Source organism: Danio aesculapii, chromosome 6 (assembly GCF_903798145.1).
Source record: "Danio aesculapii chromosome 6, fDanAes4.1, whole genome shotgun sequence".
Taxonomy (NCBI): Eukaryota; Metazoa; Chordata; class Actinopteri; order Cypriniformes; family Danionidae; genus Danio; species Danio aesculapii.
The window spans coordinates 25,707,400-25,732,056 of record NC_079440.1 but is presented as its reverse complement, the minus strand read 5'-3'; the positions used below and the strand labels follow the sequence as shown (position 1 = coordinate 25,732,056).

The following is a 24,657-nucleotide window of genomic DNA, read 5'->3' as shown; positions in this document are numbered from 1 at the left end:
TACTTACTTACTTACTTACACAGTAGGTTGGGGTTAGGGTTAGTTTAAGTTGACATGTACTTGCAAAGTTTCTTATAGTCAGTTAAATGTCTGTATCAACAGATGCAGACAGTCTACTAATACTCAAATGGACCATCAAAATAAAGTGTTGCCAATACGATTTCAATACTTGAAGGAAAATGAGAAACAGTTCTATATTATATCACCATTAATGCAAATGTAGGTGGCTTAACACATTTGCAGATGATCCTTATCTCAAATCATACTTTGTAAAGCCAAAAACATACACGCTCAACTTAGACTCTGTAGTAACACAAAAATGTTCTATGCTTTTTATTGACTCTCTGAACTTCTGTTCATATGAACCCTTATTTTGATGATAAATGTTTGTGGCAACCATATGCTTTCTGTCATTCCTCAGAAAATATGTTCTGACTAACTCAGTCTCACTTGTGAAAGCTCTAGATGAATGAATACATCTTCAGCAATGGCTGACAAACCTAATTACTTGCACAGTTAAACACTGCTGGCTTTCCGCACACAAGAACAGAAGCTTGCGTCAGAGAACAGCAGGTAACAACATGAGAAATGAAATGCCTCTTCTATCAAATGAACATCACAGTTACAAATGAACAACATATTAATTAAGTGACAGACATGGATGAGTGTGTAAAAACAAAGATGCTTTTATAGGAAAAGGTGACTTGGCACACTCACATTTTCAAACAAAACCTGCACCTTACAAAATAAAAACAACTTATAGTATAGTAATGTTACAGTCCCAGCCCAGTATGTGTCTGACCCTGTTTTGTTTTGTCTGTTACTCCTTGTTGTTGTCCTCTTGTGCCACACCCATGTTAATTGCAAGGGTTACCCCTGTTAGTTGCCCTGGTGAGTCATTAGGTCCGTCCCAAATAGCACACTCATGCACTATTCTACGCCATCTTGTAGTATAAATAGCGTAAGTAGTGCGTTCACACTGAAAAAAACTGTAAAATTAAATGTGGAATGATGGAGACTTCACACACTCAACAACAGCAGCTTTGCACTAATTTGGCAACCGTCAAACATCATCAGGGAATCGGTTTGAATTTTCGCTTTGTAAAAAACACATTAATGTTCCATTTGGGGCGACACTACATATATGCTGTTGAGTGTGTAAGTGCATAAGTACATATTGTACAAGTGAATAGTGTGCCATTTGGGACGCAGCTATTGTCTCCTTCCCTTGTTAGCTTATCCATTTGTGGCTTGTCTGTGAGGTTAAGTTTTTTGGTTCCTTTGTTTCTTTGCCTTTTGTTTTGTTCCTGATTTATTTTCAATAAACCTCTGCTGCATGTGGATCCATCTCTCAAGCCTGTTTCATGCTCCAGAATTCCAGAAATCATGAATTCCAGAATCATGAAATCATGATTTCTTTAACGCAAAAACAGTACATCTCCTCCTTGCATTTCCACTGTCAATAATAGTGCCTTTTCTTGACAGATGTGGTGCATGTCAGCAAGGGAGGCTAGGGAACACCTGGCTAAACTGCAAAATACGTTTTAAACTATATTTATCAAAGCGAAAATTCACAGCTTTGGGCTTTCACAAGGGTTGCATCAGGAAGGACATCAGATGTAAAACCTGTGCCAAATAATTATGCTGATGATCCACTTTAGTGATCCCTAATGGGAGAAAGCCAAAGTGAGAGATAGATCAAGGTGAAAATTTCCTAATTTTTCATATGTTGGTGAATGTTTTTAAATGTAGACAATGTTTTCAACTTTAAATCAATGTTTACGTAGTTTATTACTTAGTAAATGTATCGAATGTACTAATGTATTGAATGTGTCATGTGGCCTGCACTAACATCTGTTGCCCTGCAATCAAACAACACCTGGGTGGTCATGCAAGACACTATTCCAGGGGTCACCAAACTTGTTCCTGGAGGGCCAGTGTTCTGCAAATTTTAGCTCCAACCTTAATTAAACACACCTGAACAAGCTAATCAAGGTCTTACTGGGTATACTTTAAACCAGGCGTGACCAACCCTGTTCCTGGAGATCAACCTTCCTGCAGATTTCAGTTGCAACCCATATCAAACACACCTGCCTGTAATTATCAAGTGCTGTTCAGGTCCTAATTCATTGGTTCAGGTGTGTTTGATCAGGGTTGGGGCTGAACTTTGCAGGAAGGTCGATCTCCAGGAACAGGGTTGAGCACCACTGCTTTAAACATCCAGTCAGGTGTGTTGAGGCAAGTTGGAGCTAAACCCTGCAAGGACAACGGCCCTCCAGGACCGAGATTGGTGACCCCTGCACTATTCCATTACAACAGTGGCTGTTTACTGACAAGCCTTAAGAAAGTGTTTGAGGGTTCAATTTTGTTTTACATAACAATTTATATCGGCAAAAAATTAAGAACTGAATAAACATCATCAATAAATGTCAAGGAACATTTTAAAATAATGAAATCATTAGGTGCGAAAAACAGAACTAATCTCATATTTTGGTAAATTGGACAAAAGGCTGTATATTAATTACATCCGATGCATCTACATTCAGCAATCTGTTAATTACAAATAAGTGCTCTAAATACATGTTATACTCTAATGCTTGTTGTTTCGTACTGTACATAATCTGCAATAAAGGTCAAAATTCCATTCTACTGAGCTATCATTTAAAATTGTACACTTTAAAGAAGTACACATCCACAAGTATCATAATTCTGGTATATTCGTATAAGAAGAAGCAAAGCAGCCCAGAATAGCAGACATGGGAGTGATTACCGTCATAACTTTTAAGCTTTTTAAATTGAAAAACTGATGATTGGCTTTCAAGATTGTGTGTGTGTGTGTGTGTGTGTGTGTGTGTGTGTGTGTGTGTGTGTGTGTGTGTGTGCGTGTGTGTGTGTGTGTGTGTTACACCTACAGCATTTTCATGGTTTAGTTTGTTGGGTTTTGTCTCTAGAGCCACACAAATATGATGCAGAGGAGAGGATACAATTTGTCCTAACTAGGTTAAAATACCATGATGTGGGTGTTTAGAGACCAATTAAAAAGTTTAAAGCAGCTGGAGAAATTAACTGTGGCGCCACTGATAAGCACTCGGTTTGTATAGAAACACTGTGTCAAAGATTTCAATAAGTTTGGGTTCAATAAGATTTTCAGTAAGGATGGAATAAATTGGTCAATGACTAAATAAAAAAAAAAAATCCTACAAGTTGGTTCTATTTTAATGACACCCAAAAAGACAAAGCATTGGTAACCCAGTGAATTACATATTATTTAGTTCCCTTAACCAATATACTGTTTCCTCTAGAATTTTTTACACAGATCTTCCAACTACCTATGGTGTTATTTCAATGACAAATGTCGAGTTTGCAGTATTACAAGTCAAGATTGCATTCATGTAATACGAGCATGCAAATCTCTTTGCTTGGACGCCGATTTCTTCTGTTTGTGCACAAAACTTCTTGCATGCTCTCAAATGTATGCTGCTTAAGCGCAGATTTTCCTGTGTGCGATTTCTTGTGTGCGATTTAGTGCGATTATGTGACAGTGACGAGTATGTCTCCAACATTTATTAGATATGCTAGGAATATTTATGAATGTCTCCAATAGATCTACAGAAAAGTGCAATTATAATCTGCTATATAATATACAACGACTAAATGTTTTGAATGTGAACCTGTAATGTGAATTTTGACACCATGAATTTTGGTGTGGTGCCCCACCATGGAAGAATGAATGTAGCGGAAACCATGAATATATATATATATATAAATATATATAAATATATACTGTATGAGACAATAAAATAATCTCATCTGTTAAAACATAGTCTGAATTGACCCTTATGAGCTGCTTTGTTTTAGTGTATCAAGTCTCCGTTCTCCATGTTGCCAGATATAGTTAAGTTTGTAATTCTGTTTCCTATTTACGCCGTACAATGTTTCGTCACCGTGGAATTATAAGGTTCTATCTGCGTTTTAAATGATTTTGAGATATTGAACATTCCATAGAAAACAGTATGCGAGTAACATTTGTTTTTTAAATAAAAAGTCTTAAAATGTAAACAACAAAATAATCCCATAATGTAAATAAGTTGTCATTTATTAAGAATATGTCAATAACTAAATTTTGACAAAAATGTCAGATAGAACCTTATTATTCTAAGGTGATGATTTGCACTTATTTTGTACATTTTGCGGGGACTACTTTTGTTTGTTCGTTGTTATTTGGCAACACTTTATGGAACTTAAACTAACAAAAAAAGAAGCCTGTAGTTTATTGATGAGAAGACCACATATGGTAAGATAAACGCAATGAGCAACTTGATCTATATAAAACTGTGTCAAACACCATCAGAACAGTATAGCATAATAAACCTTGTAGAGCAACAGAATTTAAACACAGACTAAAACGTATGCTGAAAAATATCTTTAAAGGACACCTATCATGAAAATCCACTTTTGTAAGCTGTTTAGACAGTGTGTAGGTATAGTGTGTCCACAGTCATATTACGGTGATAAAACAACAGGTCTCTTTTTTAAACTTCCTGACGTAAAAAAATTAGGATCCAAATCCCTCCCGTTTTGAGGCCCACCACAACGTGACGTAGGAGTGCGGTTTCCCTGCCCATCGAGTTGATTGACAGCCGCACATTAACATGTCTCCTTAGTAATGCATATAATCATACCAACAAGACAGGATGTGTGCAAAGCAACTGAGATTAAAAGATTTGTTCGGCTCGTTGTGATCATCCATGATCATCAAATGTGATCAAGAATGAGTTTTACAAGTTTAAAATGTTTTTAAAACAGTGCATGTTTGAAATGAATTACAGCAATTTTACCATCTTTATCACCACAGCCGCATAGTGTCAGTACAATTATAAAAGATGATGATTCAATCCCGGTTTGTGGACGTTAAATCAGATTTATTTTGTACATTAACATAACGGATATCCATACAGCATCTTACTCTAGTATTTCTCACAAAAGTTACGTGAGATCTGCTTCCTTCATGTCTGTCACTGTGCTGTTTATCTAACGCAGTCGGAGACTCTGACAGGCACATGGGAATGGTGGGCAGGGAGAACTAGCATTAAAGGCATAGGCAACAAAAAACAGCTACAGCTGTTCAGAGCAGAACATTCCAATATTCTAAAAAGTATATTAAATAATCTGATGGGTGTTTTGAACTGAAACTTTACAGACACATACTGGGGACACAAAAGACTTAAAATAGCTGCCCATTAAATTAGCAGCTTTCTGTATCCTGTTATTAATGTTTTTATTTCTTATTTTTCCCTGTTTAATTATGATTTTGAATTGCATTACGGAATATTGACCTTTCTTACAACAACTTTTAACCTTGAAAAGTAAAAAAAGGTGACTTTTATTAATCTTTTGAATATCTTTTTTTTTTTTAATAAATGTTTTTTTGGGGGCGGGGGGGGGGGGGTCACCTTTAATGTATAGAACAGTAGGGATTATTGACAGAAAAGCATGGGGAGCAGAGAGAGGGGAATGATCGGCATAGGACTGCGAGGCGGGAATCGAACTCAGGTCACCGTGAGCACCGAAGTGCATGTGTCGACGCACTAACCACTACACCACTGGCGCTGATGACATTTTGACAAAAACTTGAAATAAACTGCCAATACAGTTTCTGTTATTTTACAGACTTATTTCTTACACATTATTTTCTTTCAGACTAATAAAATGTCAATAAAGGTCAGTTTGTTAAATGGTAGAGTTGAATTTTCAACATCAAACGTCAACAGAGCAGAGAATAAGGTCTCATAATGCAATTCACAACTGTAAATAAACGGAAAACACTTCTGAATCATAAAATATGGAAACTGCTATTTAACAGTTATTTTTTTACAGTGTATGGTGTGCTATTTCATTAAGTTTAGTGAGCTACACTTACAGTGGAAGTCATGTTAGAATTCATAAACATCAATCATTAAATATTAATGTTATTTTGTAATAGTAATGTGAAACTTTCACTTTCATGGCAAAGAACACAATCCCTAATTCTTCTAAATCATGTAAATCATGGAGTACTGTGGGCTCACCTGTCCAGGGTGGGATGGCATAGAGGTCTGGTGTCATGCGGAGACAGATAACTGCAGGAGGCTGATCCACCCACCACACGCACTTTGAACAGTTCAGTAGTCTGTGGAGGACAAAATAATACTCATCACAAATGTAGCACCATAAACTGAACTTGCACTACCTTTTAATAGTTTAGGGTAAATATGATTGTTTTCCTTGCTTTTTTAAAATAGAATACTTTAAACTATTAACTATTAAACATTAAACTATTTAAACAGTATCAATCTCAAATAAACTGTTCTGTTGAACGATTCACTTAAGAAGCCTGAAATAATGTAGCAGCTTCCAAAAAATAAATAAATAAATTAAATAATTAATAAAAAAAAAAAAACTGTATCCAACACTAAAACTAATGTAATCTGCATGTTAGAATGTGATTCGCCCTATAATACTCCTCAGCCTCCCTGGGAAAGTCTGTGCCAGGGTACTGGAGAGAAGGATCCGGCCGATGGTTGAATCTAGGATCCAGGAGAAACAATGCGGTTTTTGTCCAGGCCATGGTACACTGGACCAGGGTGCTCGAGGGTTCATGGGAGTATGCCCAAACAGTCCAGTTTGACCGTGTCCCTCGTGGCATTCTGAGGAGGGTGCTCTGGGAGTATAGGGTCAGAGGAGCTCTGTTAAGGGCTGTCTCGTCCCTGTATGAACAGAGTAGGAGTTTGGTTCGCATTGAAAATCAAATTTGTTTCCAGTGCATGTTGGGCTCAGGCAGGGCTGCCCTTTGTCACCAATTCTGTTCATAATTTATATGGAAAGCGCAGCCTTGGGCTGGAGGGGGTCCAGTTCGGGGACCACATGATTTCATCTTTGTTATTCACAGACAATGTTGTTATATTGGCTTCATCAAACATGGACCTTCAGCATGCACTGGGGCGGTTTGCCGCAGAGTGTGACGTGGCTGGGATGAGAATCAGCAACACCAAGTCCGAGGCCATGGTGCTTCACTGGAAAAAGGTAGTTTGCCATCTTCAGGTTGGAGGAAAGTCCTTACCCCAGGTGAAGGAGTCCAAGTATCTTGGGGTTTTGTTCACGAGTAAGGGAAGAATGGAACGTGAGATTGACAGGCGAATTGGTGCAGCGTCAACAGTAATGCGGTTGATGCACCGGTCCATTGTGGTATAGAAGGAGCTGAGCCAAAAGGCAAAGCTCTCGATTTACTGGTCAATCTACGTTCCTGCTCATGAGCTTTGGGTCATGACCGAAAGGACAAGATCTCGGATACAAGTGGCCGAAATTAGTTTCCTTCGCAGTGTGGCAGGGCACACCCCGTGACCCGGCCCCGGATAAGCAGACGAAAATGAGATGAGATGATGTTAGAATGATACCCGGAGGATCATGTGACACTGACGACTGAAGCAACACATTTTCCTTCACAAGAATCAGTTACATATGAAAATATTTAAAACTGAAAACGGTTAATTAACAAATTAAACAAATAATGAAAGCTTTGTTGAGCATAATATATTTTCACAAAATCAAAAAGTTCTTGTCAATCTAAATAACAGCAACAAAATGCTGCTGACTTAATGTAGAAAATGCAGGATTTATTGTTCCATTAATAAAGTCAGGTCTGGTTGTGAGGAAGAACCAAAAAAGATTCAGAGGAGCTTTAATTAACAAGAAGAATATGCAAGACAATCAGAGCAGAAACAAAAAAAAATGTTTAAAAGGACCAAACCCAAAACTGAAGAAAGTGAGGGCTACTGTAAAAAAACAAAGATAATTGGTGGATCAAGCCGATAAGATAAAATTAACTTAAACAGAACATAAATGTGACACCATGCTTTTAGAATGAGGTTTTATACTGCTGAATATTGTGTTTGGTTTTGCTTGAAAATTTGGTTTTGCCCAAATATAATACTGCTCATCAGAAGCAAAGTTATATTTAGTACTCATCTGTCTACAAGACATACTTCCAAAAGTCTTCTTCCTCACCCACACACAACATTTTAGATGGCAGCAATATTCTTTTTCCTCCTTGCAGGCATCATTCTTTTTCATTGTTTGCTTGATGGTGGATACATAAACACTAATCTTAGACACTGTAAGAGAGGCCTGCAGATCCTTAGTGGTTACCCTGGGGTTCTTCCTAGAATATTACATGTCTTTCTCCTGGTGTGATATTTGTTAGACAACCAAAAGACAACATTATATACTGGGTTTCTTTCACCTGTATACAGGCACAGTAATAAAAATCAGGGAAAAGTTTTGGAAAAGTTTATTGGAAGTCATCATTTTGACTAATGCATAGCAAATGTCATCAAACCTGTTAGCAGATTCAGATTCAAATGAATAGTTCATCCATAAAAGAACAGCCCAATGAGCTTCTCTTTTGTATTGTTATCTCTGTGCATTGATAATATGTAACAAATGGAATCCATTTATGATCCAATCTGTCTTGGATTAATCCTTTAATCTCCAGGTTTACATTTGTTCATTTAATTATACTTCTTTCATTATGTTGATGTACTTGCAACTGAAACACAATATTGAGTAGGAGCAGAGCTTTCTTTTTGTGCATCATTCACTTATAACGGTAAGTGGTTAAGAATATTGTGGCTGACGCTGTCAAACTGACATCAGAAAACGATCACCACTGTAAATGCAACAGCAAACGATCAGATTTTGATAGAAGATTATGTTAGAAAAAAGGAATATAATTTTAGTATTTTTGTCTCTTGTTCTTTTCATTAAACATTGGGATTGCTTAAGGTGATATATTAACCAAACTTCCAGAGTGTGATATTAACCAGAGTGTGATACACTTTCCATACTAATGAAGCATTTTTGCAAGTAGAAGATTTCTGCCGCTGACTGGAAAGATCTGAAAAGTGACATCGATATATAAAAATAACTTTCATGTCTCACTTAGCTTTTCTATACAATGCGATGTTCTTAAAGGTGTAAAGATAGGATGTTGCAGAGCATGCCTTATCTGATAATAATGTCAGATTATATGCACAGAGAAGTTTGCAAAAAGAGGAAGTATGTTTGGGTGTGGCCGCCAGAGGACTGTGGAATGATTGACAAGTGAAGAATGCTACTAAAACTCCATCTGTTGATGTCAGCTGTGTATAAATTCTGGCGTCAGGGCAATGTAAAATTGTTGCACACCTTAATATAATAATATATTAATATTTTTGACATTGAAGAAAATCCTCTCCTGACTTTTCATTGAACACGCATGGAATTGGTTATATATAGTGGCATTTCTGTGTGGAGTTTGCATGTTCTCTTCATGTTCGCGTGGGTTTCCTACGGGTACTCCCGTTTCCCCCACAAGTCAAAAGACATGCGCTATAGGTGAGTTGAGTAGGCAAATTGTCCGTAGTGTATGTGCGTGAATGAGAGTGTATGGGTGTTTTCCAGTGATGGGTTGCAGCTGGAAGGGCATCCGCTGCGTAAAACATATGCTGGATAAGTTGGCGATTCATTCCGCTGTGGTGACCCCTGATTAACAAAGGGACTAAGCCGAATAGAAAATAAATGAATGGATTAACTTGCACAGGTTAATTCACCCAAAGAACAACAATGTGTGCGAGCAAAACAAATAATGTACATTTTGATTTCACATTGACATTACAGCAGTCTGGGGCTATACAGATCCAAAACATGAGTTTTGAAAAAACGTTTCCCCCTTTGTCTAGAAATGACAGTAGTGCGAGTTATTGTGGAATTGATGTAGAAAGCGACATCAGACTATAGAGATGCAATTTAAAACTGAAATAGCTGTACTCAAGCGCACAGGACGATAAATTAAAGATTTAATGGAAGCCAATGAACAGATGAAAATCGCAGCAGTCTTTTGTTTGAGAAGGTGAGTTTATATTGGTCCTTTAATTTATTGTGCTGTGAAGACAATAAGGCAAGTGCAGTGCTTGCCAATCGGTTGTACTCAAGCAATTACAAGACAATGTAAGGTCTCTTGTGCCTTTCTCTCCCATTTGATCTGAAATATAACATTTAGCTTTGATACAGTCTATCAGGTCTGTAAACAATGCATACTTGTAAGTTTAAATAACAGAAATCATGTTTAATCTGTTTTAATCATTTTTAATTATTTTATTCTTCTTGTTTCTTTTATTCTTGTTTATGTAAAGCACTTTGTATAACCAATGTGCATGAAGTGTGCTATATAAATAAACTTGCCTTGCCTTATTAACTGTGGCTATATAAAACAGTGCTACAATGCAGTTTTAAACACTGTTTAGGTGACTAAATGACATTTAACCTTTTAATCTATATGAATGTTTGTTTGCTGAGTAATAACTAATAACGTGAAATCTGAATTATGTAATCTGATTCTACAAACTAGGTACTTGCAATCAGATTATATTAAATTTTAATATACTAACAATCAGATTATTACTTTTATAGATTATGTATTTGATATTTTCCCTTTTAACTTTGACTTTTCACTATAACATATCATTTAAATGATTTTTTCCATGCGTCTTGGGTTCTAAGGCAAAAACACTTCTCAATGAGTTAGTCCATGTGTGAGAGTGATCATTTTATTATGCTACTAAACACTGTCAATGTATAGTATAGCTGTAAAATGTCTTCATCATATCAAGTGAACTTTACTAATTATTGCTATAGTAGTAATGCAAAAGAAAAAAAAAAAACAAGAGAAAAGACAGGGGACACTACAAGTAACACCTTTCACCATGTAATCTACAGTATATTCAGTAATCAAACTACAGTCCGCAGATAATCTAGCCAGCAGCTGTCTGGGAAAATGATACAACAGTGACCCTCAGAGGGCAGCTTTGGCACATGACCATAAGGAAATAATCAAGTTTACTAAAGAAAATGAGTAACATGGTTAGGCATGGGCCGGTATAAGATTCTGATGGTATGGTATTCTTGAATAAAACTATCACTGTTCCCCGATTTTGTGATTGCTGCTCTAAAATATGTTCTTTTTAAATGTCTGGGTAAAAACAACAACTTTTTTCTCTTTGAACACAATAGATTTTATTTTAAAAAACATTTAAAATATTTTGGAACAGTAGCGAAACATGTCAGGGTGAATAATTCAAATGAATCATTGACTTCTGCTGTCTTCATTAGTTTAAAAAAACACAGATTTCTTTACCATTTAAAATTGCATCTTTGAATATCTTTTCTGTTGAAGATACTGTTGTCTTAAAAAAAATGTTTTTTTAAACATCTTACATATACTATAGGAATGGTACTGTAGAAACTTTTGGCGGTTTTAAAATCTTGACTTTTCCAAACCACGGTAAACCTTGATAACATGAGTACATTTGCTCATATTCAAAAAAATATCTACAGAAACCGTGTACTCATGAAAATCTCTGTTTCTTCTCGTCTCTCCATCTCCTGTGGTCAACTGAATGATTACTCTTCCTCATCTGCATATTTAGGTTTTCGGAGAGAGCCAGGCCATAATTATTGAGAGACTTCTGTTATAATAAAGAGATGCAGTACCCCATATAATGTAGGGCCAGAGAGAATCTGAGAGAAGAATCTGTCTTGAAAAATATCTAGTATTATATTATTTAGCGTGATCATGGCAAAGATAAAATAAATCAGTTGTTAGAAATTAGTTATTATAAATAGTTATTAAAATTATTATGTTTAGAAATGTGTTGAAAAAATCTTCTTTTCATTAAACAGAAATTGAGGGAAAAAATAAACAGGAGGGCTAATAATTCAGGGGGGGCTAATAATTCTGGCTTCAACTGTATCTACTAAAAGACAGAAAACATTTTTTGCAAACTGTATTGTAAATAAATTAAATACAGATTTGCATATTATTCTATAATAGTAGTGAAATTAATATAAAAACTAAACAAATATATATTTACACACAATTACATAAATAAATAGAATAAATAATGGGCTAAACATCACACAGATTCTGTAAAACCTATAACTAATCTAACATTAGGTGCAGGACACGGCCCTACTATCATAATGTATCAGAGTAGTAATGTACTGTATGCTCAGCGCACACTCACCTTTATTATTGCAGTTTTTTGAAAAACGTAAAGCTTATTGCAGACACTCTGTTGCAGATGATCCCAAGAAAGAGTCCTTTCTACTCTCATCAGAAACGGTGGGCCAAACCTGGAGAGAGAAAATGTGAAAAGTTGACAGGACAATTAAATTTCACTGATGAACAATAAAACACTCAATTATAATTATGTATAGGCAGTATATGTACAGAGGTCAAAGACCAAAAAGTGTTTTCAAGCATGAATATGCCCTTTTTTTGAATCATTTTTTTGGTCACACTTTATTTTGATGGTCTGTTTGTTGAATTGAAGATGCTTTAAGCTTTAGAAGAGAAAAAGGCATATTACAGTCATAAAATAGAATTAGGCAATTATTTTTTTTAAGTCATTGCAGTGATTATCATGAATGATTTATCTGTGCACTACTACTATTTACTACTTACATCAATGAGCAGAGCTTTATTATATGTTCTGCTTTGTTTTCTGAATTTGATGTGTTCTGATCAAAGAGACTAAACATTGGTAGAGCCAGTGGTATTAAAAAATAAATAAATTAATAAAATAAAATAAAAAATAATTAAAATAAAATAGGAACAAATCTTTTTTCTTAAACTGAAATAAAATAAATTGAAAACTTTTTTATATTTTTAAACAAAACTGAATATTTTGGAAGTGAATTCTGGAAGCCCAGCAAACAATTTTGTGTTTAAAATGTCTAATAAAGCCCTTTCACACATACAGACCTTTCCGGAAAATTACCGGCAATTTCGCGGAAAGGTCTGTATATGTGAACAGGCCCTTTTTGAAAATACCACTAAATTCGTTCCGGCAATTGTCCAGAAAGAGATGTTGTAACATTACCGGTTATTTGCTGGAATGCTGTGCTGTGTGAACGCAGAAGGAATTTGCCAGAAACGCACTGACGTGAGACGTCTACTCCAGCCAATCAGAACATTCAGACGCATTCACATCTGCGCTGTTTATGAAGATAAAAGCTTTTGAATATTTTTCCAGACACGTTAAGCTGCTACATGTTAGTCAGATAACATTTCTATGTTCATTATTAATGCCAACTGTGTAAAAATTTATCAATAAAATGCTTATGATAAGCCATTGTTTGTTTACCTTCAAGCTCTGCTTCCTTCAGCTGCTTGAATCGTGTGTAAGTGCAGCAGCCGGTGAGCACCAGCACACACACATATTATGTACATCTCGACACGCGAAAGTGTTCCTTCATATGTTTTCATCGAAGTTGTTCACAATCCTTATCCATCCACAGAGTTTGTAATGTAGTCAAATGTTTAGAAATACAAGAGCAGCTGTTTAGATTTCATTTTTGGGTAATGATGTCAGAATTTATCGGTATTTTGGAATGGATGTGTAAACGGTCTTTTCCTGAAAAATTCCATAACATCCTTGCCTGTGTGAACAGTGCTTTTTTGAATTTACTGGTAAAGTCATTCAGGAATTATACGGGATATTTACCTGTATCACTGTGTGAAAGGGGCTTATACACATCTAAATGTAGACAGCTTGGCTAAAACAAAGCTAATAGACATCTAAGAATAGCTCAAAAATAGACTAGTCATAAAACAGACAGATCATACAGACTTTATACAGATTGTGTAATCATTCATTTCTGTTTAGTTGTGGCCTATTCTTAGATGTCTATTTGATTTTTACTGACAGCCCAAGTTTAGCCTTGTTTTAGCCAAGACGACTATGTTTAGACGTCTATTAGACATCAAGACATCTTTTAAAAACAAAAAAGCTTGCTGGAAGGTGAACATGAAGTATTGAATTTAAGTATGAAAATGTGTATAAAATATTTAGTTGAAATATTCACAGCTTAAATAAAAAAGCTATGTTAAAATTCAGAACCTAAAAATACAAACCCTGTAAGCGGTTGATAATTCAATGCATAATTTTATTTCAATTAGTGCTATTCAACAAGCTTTTTATTTCAAATATTTTTTGGAAATTATTTTGTTTCATACAGCAGTGTCATTTATTTTTTGTCACTGCAATAATGTGATTCTGCATAAGCTTAATTGTGGAAATAACTCTTAAAAAAAAAAAAAAAAAAAACATAAATCACTATACTCGTATAGAAGTTGACTGTCTAAATGGGGGGGTTTAAGTTGCAGAATAAATTGCAATTGTTTGTAGTGTGTTTAAGCATTGCATAATCGTCAAACAAACAAACAAATAAATAAATAAATAAATTCCTTTCCATAGACACTTTCCTAGTATTTTTTACAGCTAGACCTGACCTAAGCTAAGGTTTTAGTTCAGACTGTTGTTTAAATATTTTAAAAGCTGAACAGGGTTGGGGGGTCGGGGGATTCATATAACAAACAAATAGATTTGTTTTTCTTGTTTGCTGCGCATTTTGTTCAGCACATAAAGCAAAAGGATGAAGTTAAAATAGTGTAACCAATTCACCTTCACCTCTGAACATATAAACCTATGCTTTTTATACACTCCTTAATCTTGTGTTGCACGCATTATGCTGGTTTTACCATCAAATGTGGGCCAGGAACTGCATGAATCTGCCATTAAGGTGCAGCACAACCACTTCCTCTCTCTCTCTGTCCCCCACCCTTCCTTGGGCCCTAAAATGTCATCTTGACATTTGTAGGTGTTTCAGGGGAATATCAGTCATCTGTTTCCACCCACAGCCCAGTGTCCATGGCTGAGGGAGCCAGGCTGTGTGTGTATGTATGTGTGTGTGTGTGTGTGTATGTGTGTGTATGTGTGTGTGTGTGTGTGTGTGTGTGTGTGTGTGTGTTTGACTGACAGCTGGAGGTTAGTGAGGAAGACTGTGGCAGATGCAACTCTCCCCAGAGTGCAGACGTTCAGTCCAGCTGCAGGTGGAGCAGGAGAGAGCATTCCTGTGCTGCACTCCACTTACTTGGATTATTGATTCTGATACCGCTGACTGATCCGACTTGTTATTTAGAGATGTAGAAAGACATTCATTCATACGACTCACAGAAAAATATGTGAGGGATAAATAAACAGTTGAAGGCAATATAATTAGCCCTACTGTGAAACTTAAATTTTTAAAAACCATTTCCTAAGTGCTGTTTAAAAGAGAGTTTTTTCGACACATTTTCAAACTAGTACTAGTATTTAGTTTAAAATAACTCAATTATTTAGGTTATCTTAAGCTAGAATACTGTAATTAGGCAAGTCTTTGGATAACAGTGGTTTGTTTTGTAGCCAAACAGAGAAAAAAATCTTAGGGGGGGCTAAGAAGTGATTTCTAAACTTACTTTGACTTGTATTCCATTGCAGACAATACAACATCACATTATTTAATGTGTTCCTCATAACATTTATTGTTTTTTTTTAATAAACACTTGCTCTAATTTTGGTTCTTGCAACACACTTCAAAAAAAAATTGGAACAGTAAAGCATTTACCACTTTGTAATGTTGCCATTCCTTTTCACAACACTTAAAAGACATTTAGGGACTGAAGACACCAAGTGATGAAGTGTTTCAGGTTTAATTTTGGCCTATTCTTCCTGCAAACAATCTTAAGGTGGGCAACAGTACGGGGTCTTCATTGTGGCATTTTGTGCTTCAAAATGCACCACACATTCTCTATTCGGAGACAGATCAGGACTGCAGGCAGGCCAGTCAAGTACCTGTCTCCTGTTCCTGCACATCCAGGACTTTGTAATTTGTGCAGTGTTACGTCCCCGTGTTGTTTTGTGATCATGATAATTTTCTCCTTTCGCTAGTCTCTCCCTCGCTTTTCTCTCGCTTTCATCTCTACAGTTGCTTCCTATTGGCTCATGCTGCCCAGCTGTTTGCCGTGTCCCCCTTGACAACATTATAGTGTCTCCTATCCAGCCAGTGTGTTACATTTTGCTGTATGTCTGCTTTTGGTGTTCTATTCTCCATTTGTCTACCATCAGTGTTACACTCATCTGAGGTTGGAGAGTGGGACAGGTAAGAATGTTGCTCGACATACATTGTGCACATGTAGGCTTTAAATATCACATTTGTTAGACACACTAGATTAGGGGCGAGCTCCACCCGCTGTATTTTTAGTTTTCTCTTATCATAGTGTAGATAAGGCAGTGCGTCAGAGATGCGAAGATATTCTTGTCATGTTTTTGTATGTTTTTTTTTTTTTTTTGGGGGGGGGGGGGGTTGGGGGGGGGGGGGGGGGGGGGGGGAGGCAGTTAGGGTAGAAACTGGCCTATTAGAATAGTTTGTTTTGTTTCTTTATTTCTATTGTTTGGATGCCATTCGGTTTCTAGAGAAAGCTAGGTAATGTCAAGTTTTTCAGACAGAAATCTGTAGTGTAGCAGTATTGAGATCTGTGAAATTAAGTTGAAACTGAAAAATAGGCTATGCAAAAGTCTTTTGTGTGGGTTTCAAAACCTCCTAATTGATACTGATTGATTACAACACAAAATAGCTTTGAGTGACTCAGTGAATTTAAACAATCCTAACACAGGTGCAGCCAATCATGAAAAATGTTATTTAGGACAGCTGATTGCTAGTTGTGCTTCTCCTTATTGTGAACCAGAAAGTAGCAACATAGGAACCTCAAAAGAACTTCCTAATGACCTATAAACTAGGATAACATGAATTAGGAGAATACAAAAAGCTAACACAAAGGTTTAAAGTGTCTATCTCCACAGTCAGAAATATAGTAAAAAAAAAGGAATGCCACAGGAATAGTAGTTGGGAAGAAAAAATATGGTAGACCAAGAAAAATATCTGAAAGGCATAGGTGAAGAATGGTTGGAATGGTCACAGACAAACAACAGACCACCTCCAAAGAGCTCAGGAACACAGTGTTGCTAATAATGTCATTGTACATCATTCCACAGTTCAGTGCATTCTTCACTAAGAACAGCTCAATGGAAGGTGATGCAGAAGAAGCCTTTTCTGGATTCTTCCAACAAGAAGAGTCGTTTGAGGTATGCAAAGGCTCATCTGGACAAGCCTGAATCATTTGGGGAAAAATATACTGTGGACAGATGTCACCACCATAGGTTCTTTGCATGGTGGAAAAAGAACACAGCATTTCAGGAGAAGAACATGCTCCCTACAGTAAAATATAGTGGAGGGTCCATCATTCTGTGTAGATGTGTGGCTAGCACAGGTACTGGAAACCTTGTCCAGGTCACATGGATTCAGTATCAGCAGATTCTGAAGAGCAATGTTCAGGAATCAATCAAGAGGCTGAAGTTATGGCAGGGTTGGATGTTTCAGCAGGACAATGACCCAAAGCACAGTTCCAGATCTACCAAAGAATTCATGCTCAGACACGATACAACATCATCAAAAATCTATGGGTTGATTAGAAAAGAGTCGTTCATGCTCGGCATCCATCAAACCTGACTGAACTAGAGAAATTTTGTAAGGAAGAATGGCTCAAAATGTCTTCAGCAAGAATACAGGGACTTTTTCTTGACTATAAGAGGGTCTACAGACTATAATTTAAGCAAAATGTTGCTGTACAAAACAATGATGTCATTATTCTGTTGGGGTGCCCAAATTACTACACCTGTCTGTTTAATTTATGACTTGAAATACATTGCATCTGTTGATTAAAAAACTGTTTTGTCAGAACTGAAATGTTGCTTTACCTCTAGGGTATAAAATATATCCAAAATGAAATTGCTGATTTGAAAGGCCAGCAGGCTATAACTTGCAATTATGAAAATGATCAGGGGTGACCAAACTTTTGCATAAGACTGCATATGTTGGATGTTGTCGGTGTGTCTGACATAGTTGACACTGTTTACAGTCATTTCGCTGTCTAGGCATTTCAGGCGTTATGGCAGCATTTGATATACAAACTTTTATTCTCAAACCAAGTTGGCAACAAATTGAGAAGTGTGGAAAAGATGAGTTACTGGTTACTGCAAGCCATTATCAAATTGCTATTGAAAAAAAGGCTTTGAAGAGAGATGTCAAACGTTTGGTTGAGGCATGCTTGGTTGCGCTGAAGGTACTACTACAGTGGGGTGGTGAAGGGGGTGTAGGCATTTGACATTTCACTATGGAGCCACCGCCTGCTGATTCCTTGAATGAGCAAGGTTAAGGTTTGGTTGGAGTGGTTTTGCATTGTCTTGTTGAAATTTGCATGGGTGTCCCTGGAAAAGAAGGCAGCATATTGTGCTCCTCCAATATATCTTACATATTTTTTTAGCATTAATGGTCCATCCCAGAAGTGCAAGTCACCTTTGCCAGGGGCACTGACACAACCCCATACCATTATCCATCCCAGATGCCCAGAGAAGCACAGAGAAGTCGATGGCATTTCTGGACACAGGGCTTCCTTTCGGCACAGTACAGTTTTCACTGACGTTTGTGCATGTAACAACATATTGTGGTACTTGGTTTTCCAAAGTAGTATAAAGTACTACAATCTTTGCTCCTAAAGGACTAGAACTTTCTAGGATGCTGCCCTTTTACCAAATCATTAATACAATTAGCCGTTGACATCACCTGTTTCAAATTACATCATTACTTAACCACTTTACCTGATTACTAGACCTAAATTGCCCGTTCCAAGTTTTTTGGAATGTGTTGCAGGTCTAAATGTCAGGAAACATGTATATTTACAAATGAAGTTAATGTGAAATAGTTTGGTTTCATATTGTCTGCAATGAAATACAAGTCAAAGATTTTATACATTAAAGGGGTTCTACAACTCGGTTCTGGGGGCCGGTGTCCTGCAATGTTTAGCTCCAACTCCAATCAGACACACCTAGGGTAGCTAATTAAGCTCTTATTAGGCTTTTATAAACCTCCTTGCAGGTGTGTTGAGGCAAGTTGGAGCTAAAATCTGCAAGACACTGGACCTAAAATATGCATTAACCACAGGTGGATGGAAACATATCATGTAATAAAATAGTATTGTTTTGATGATCTTGCAATGCTAAGTATGCAAGTCAGTCTAGTTCACACAATATTATAGGCCAGGATTAAAAGTTACCTCTTAATTTTAAACAATACTTAACTGAGTCCCTGCTCCGACTCACCTAAACCCACCTTGAAACTCCAAGGAAGAACTTCAAACTGGACTTAAATGGTTTAACTGACAAAAAAAAAAAAAACAATGACCAACAGGACGGTGATGAGAAAAAGTGCTTAAGTTACCTTGTAGCCTGTTGGCCAGAGCCAGCCACACTGCAGATTAAGAGGAGGACTTTTGAAGAACCCCCCTGATTCAAGAATTCTGATGATAACGTCCCTGACGGTGGTAGCCTGTGACCTTTGAAATCTGCAGTGTATGGGGAGGAGGGGAGGGAGTGATGGTACCCTATAAAAGACAAAAAAGGAAAGTATGTTGATAAACATTACATGTGAACATAGATGGAACAGACAGCTCAGTCATACAGCATTTCACTTTTTTTCAGCATCAGTCTAAATTCTCTTTCATTTCCTTTGTGATTGGCGCATGCTAGGTTAAAAAAAAAAAGTTTACATTTTAATCAGATGTAGATGCGTGATTAAAAGACAACAGTGCATGTGACTCCGAAATAAAGGGGTCAAATAATAGTATATAATTTTGATATTTTATTTACTCTTTGTAAAGGTCTTTCAATATGAACTTTTAATGGGAAAAATTATGCATATTTATTTGTGGTGAATTTTAAATATTAATTCAGTTTTTAAATGGCATTTATTAGATTAGAAATATAGTAAAATAGCAAGATACTGATGTCATTTTTTAATTAACTATTTAGTATTTTACTATATTGAAAAATATACTGTTTTCATGTGATTGAAAAGATGAATTTCCAGCAGGCATTATTACAGTGATGTGTCACATCCTGTCTTCCGTGTATGGATAGGTGCGTTCGACATGAAGCACGGCTGCAGCCAGTGATCAACGGGATTAGCCGAGCGCAGGCGGGGGCAGTGTTGAAAACGGAGCCGTCAAGCCGGACAGCTGGACACATCTGGTTTCAATATTGCGGCAGTCATGATAACCGATCACATGGCGTTATCTTCATTTTTTTTATAACAACAAAAGATTTACAGTAAAAATAAAAAATAGAATACAGTCTCTACAAACCAGTTCATCTTTAAACAATAAGGGAATTATGAATTAAATATTTAACAAATGCATGAGAGAAACAAGGGGAAACGAGAGGGTAAGATAAACATAAAAATGAATAGGCCTATTAAATACAAAGCAATAAGCACAAATTCTAGGAGTTTAAACATCACTCTTTAGGCTAATACTTCTTGTTTGAATATGCTAAAAAGGGATTTACATTAATTTACCTTTATAGATATAAAACTTTCAAAAAATATATTAATGTAAAACCCAAAACAAAGTGTTTTGATGATTAAGATTATTTTGGGTAATGAAAGCATTTTAAAAAAGCACTTTAATCCAAAAAGATTGAACAAAAGGACATTCCTAAAATAAGTGAGCTACACTTTAAGTAGAAATTTCCCAGACAGAGCAAGTACATCAGTGCCACTTTTAGACAATAATAATATATATATTTTAACATCATATAAATCATTTTATAATTATTTAATAAAATAGTTCTTGACTTAATTTGTTAAGAAACCTTTAGCGTGGCAGGATCAATGATAATTATTTTATTTGTAAGACTTATTTGAGTTATTTAGGTTATTCACTAAAATATATCACAAATCGGTCATGAAGCTGAATGCAGTAACTAGTCTATATAATAAAAGGTCAAAAATAAACCTATGCAAACAATCTAGCCTTTATAAACAAATTATTTCCAAAAAAAAATTACTGCAGAAAAATATTTGTAGTCTTTTAATAAGCATGATATATACAAGAGAGAGAGGGTGTGAAAAGTTAATTGCTTGTTTTGAAATTTGTGAATCGGAATTTGTCCAATAAAAATCCTGAAACACACGTGGTTGTTGTCATGTGGTGAACTCAGCCAATCGTGTAATATCAGTGTCGTCATCGCAGCTCCGGCAGGCGCTCTTCAGATGCTGCACCGGCTGAGTCAGTCGTCTGATCTCGGAGTGCTGTCGCGGTACTTTGATGCCACATGTGACAGTCACGTTGCGTCCGCGTAGCGTCAATCCGGACAAGATTTCTAACCAACATGCACTGCTTTAAGACAGATTTTGATCGATCTGCACAGCGTTGCATGAAGTCGAACGCACTTTTTGTTTTCGTCATGTGACCTTCCCCATGTGCTCCTTTGTTCTAGTTCCCGCCATTTGTTAATGTTCAACACCTTCACCTGTGTTCATCCCCTGTATGTAATCAGTTCAATCAAGTCTTCATCTGGTATTCTAAGTTGATGTTTGTTCCTTCCTGAGTCTCCTGTGTTCTTCGATGTAAGTGTTTATCAATAAATCTACGTGTTTTGATAAATCCTGCGATCCTGTGCCTTCCTGAAGTGTACCCACGCATTACATGATGATCATACACTGTCCCATGATCATGCAGAATTCTTTGTAAAATGATGAAATGCTCATACAACATATCTTGTTAAGTTGAAAACGGTTGAGAAGTTAAAGTTTAAAAAAAATTTTTAAAAATTATAATTTATTTTTTTTGGCTAATGAGAAGTTCAAAATTTCAAATAGAATGCTTCTGGGTGTGTGTGTTTTTGTTTTAAATGGACAGGATAGTGGATTGTATTGACATGAAATCCTGAAGAGCAGAGAGAGGGGAATGAAAGGTAAGTGGATCAGCTGGGAAATGGATCAGCTGGGAATCAAACTCGGGTCACTGTGAACACTTTAAGTGCTATGTGTCGACACCTAACCACTGGTCTATTGTTGCGGACAGCTCTGTGCTTTTTATACCTCTGATATAGTACTTTGTACAATATGGAAACAGTTCGATGAATACTATTTGATAGACACCACAAAAATGCGTAGTTTAAGTTAAATATATGTTTAGAAATTCTACAACATACCATCTTCCAAGTGCTTATGTACTGTACTGTATCTTTCTTTTAAGGCAGGATGTAAGTGGTTTCTCTCTCTCTCTCTCTCTCTCTCTCTCTCTCTCTCTCTCTCTCTCTTTCTCTCTTCTCTTCACTTCACTTCTCTTTCACACAGCAGGCCTCAGTTGTCTGCGTCTTATTTGAGGGCCAGCTGGAGCAGATTGAAGGAAACTGTGAGCTTGTGAGAGCCTTAATTAAACTTGGCCTTCACTGACACACACACTAACACTGACCCACACTTTAATGCCTTTGAAGATCAATGCAGTTCTTTTGGATGTTGAGAATTCTCCTGTTCATGGTTTTACTACTGCATGTCACAGAACCAGTCCTGAGCCTCACGGAGAAGCTCTGGAAACATGTCCACACATACACTGCTTTAACTATGCTTTTTTTTCCTGCTTTTGTTTAAAAAAAAGTTTATGTCCACATGAAAACACCAAAATGCACAGTGATGCACATTACGGGCCCATCGAACCAACCTTTACACACCTTTATGCTGGGTTCTCATCAAATGGGAAAATTAAGTATTTTCATGAGTAAGCTGCATATAAGTTAATGCAAACACGAGAACACAGTGGAATGAATGATGTTAAGTACGAGATGCATTTGCCGTGAACATGCAGAATTTGCCTCCTTCGCTTCTTCTGCATCTAGTGTGAACCCAGCAGTGTTGGCCAATCAGAAAATAAAAAACATTGTGCACGCTGACATCATGAGCCAAAAACTCAGGTTGAAGCATCCACATGCCTACACTTTACCCAGAGTTCCTGAAACTCTGAATAGTGCAGTCTAAATCCTAGTAATCCGGTACACATTGAAAAAATGAAATGGTAGTCTAACAGATTTTCATGTAGTGACAAGTACCGCTTCCTGCATTCAAACACTACTGTAAACGATTGCGTAACTATATACTAAGATATTTCTAACATGCTTTAACAGCATTTATTGTAGTAGACAATAGATGGCCATGATATCACATGGACCTGTTGAACCAATTGGCAGTTTTCACACGACGTTGCACCATTAGAGGAACTGGTGGACAAAACATTACAATCTCTCAGTCATGGCTTGAGTGATTTCTTTTTTTAGCCAAAAAGCAAGTTTGTATGCGTGGTATCCAGTTCATATTCTAATTTGCAGTTTAAGTGCAATTAAAGTATAAATTGAAATGCAAAGTCAAAGTTTAAATAGTAAAAGTGAATGAATAGATTTTCCCTACCAGAAAATGCTACTCTAAGCAAAACAAACCAACACCAAATATAAAGGTCATCACCAATGACTAAATCACTGAGGAGTATCCAAAAGACAGATGTAAAAAAAATTTGACAAAGACATGACGGTTTAAAATGTCTGAAAATAGCAGAATATGGAGAGCAAGTGCTCAAAATGGACCGTTTATGATATCATATATCTGTTTTGTTCTGTTGATATCTGATCCAAATACCTGTAGTTTGAAACAGATGAAAATATGACCAGTTTGTGCTGCATTTCTATGGACCCCAGTGTACTGTCGCTGCCATTACGGCCCCTAGTTTGTTTGCCCAACAGATCTTTGCACAGGTAACTTGTCTGAAAACGATCAATCGAAACACTGTAAAATGCATGACAGGTAAGAAGTTGGCTAATGCCACTTTTAAGAAGCACTACATGTGTCAACTAATACGCCTACTAATGGAAAAACACTATAATATTATTAGTGAACAATAGAATAATAACAGAATAATATTATAATGTACTGTATATGCACTGTAAAAAATGCTTTTCTTACTTAGAGATTTTGTCTTGTTTCTAGTCCAAATTTCTAAAAAATCTTACATCAAGATCCATTTCATAGAAAAGCAAAACATATTGTGTTGTTTTAATGAGTTTTAATGAAATAATGAGTCAAAATGAAGTGCTTTTTTCCTTAAAACAAGTAAAATAATCTGCAATGAAGAGAAATCATCTTGTTTTTGCTTTTGACTTAAGATATATTAGCTTATTGGCAGATTATTTTGCTTGCTTTAAGAAAAAAATCCACTTTTGGCAAATTATTTCTTTCCTAATGTCTGCTTGTCTCCTCCAAAAACAACTTCTACAGACATCGCGTTATGTTCTGAACGTTTTCCGCTAGCAGCTAGCTCTCTGCAACTCTCACATGGTCGCCCACTGAATCCAAGCAGGGCTGTGCCTGGTCAGTACCTGGATGGAAGACCGAATGGGAAAGCTAGGTTGCTGCCGGAAGTGCTGTTAGTAAGGCCAGCAGGGGGCGCCCAACCTGCTGTCTGTGTGGGTCCAAATGCCCCAGTATGGTAAAGAAGACTCTATACTGCTCAGTGAGCGCTGTCTTTCGGATGAGATGTTAAACCAAGCCTGACTCTCTGTGGTCATAAAAAATCCCAAGATGTCCTTCAAAAAGAGTAGGGGGTTAACCCCGGCATCCTGGTCAAATTTGCCCACTGGCCTCTGTCCATCATTACCTCCTAACCATCTCCATATCATAATTGGCTTCATCACTCTGTTTCCTCTCCACCAATCAGCTGGTGTGCGGTCTGGAGCAATATGGCTGCCGTCGCGTCATCACGATTGTGTGGTATCCATCTGGGTGGATGAGGAGATTCCCCCCAATGTGTAAAGCGCTTTG

At 36.7% G+C, this 24,657-nt stretch overlaps 1 protein-coding gene across 1 annotated transcript in view; it reads right to left on the bottom strand.

Annotated features, from left to right (window-relative positions):
• usp43a (ubiquitin specific peptidase 43a) overlaps positions 1-24,657 on the bottom strand; it is a 157,792-nt gene that overhangs the window by 26,707 nt on the left and 106,428 nt on the right. The window contains exons 7-9 of the mRNA XM_056459833.1: positions 19,231-19,393; positions 12,099-12,207; positions 6,069-6,169 (exon numbers count right to left, since the gene is read on the bottom strand). Of these exons, the coding sequence (XP_056315808.1) occupies positions 6,069-6,169; positions 12,099-12,207; positions 19,231-19,393 (373 nt within the window). The remainder of the gene's footprint in view (positions 1-6,068; positions 6,170-12,098; positions 12,208-19,230; positions 19,394-24,657) is intronic.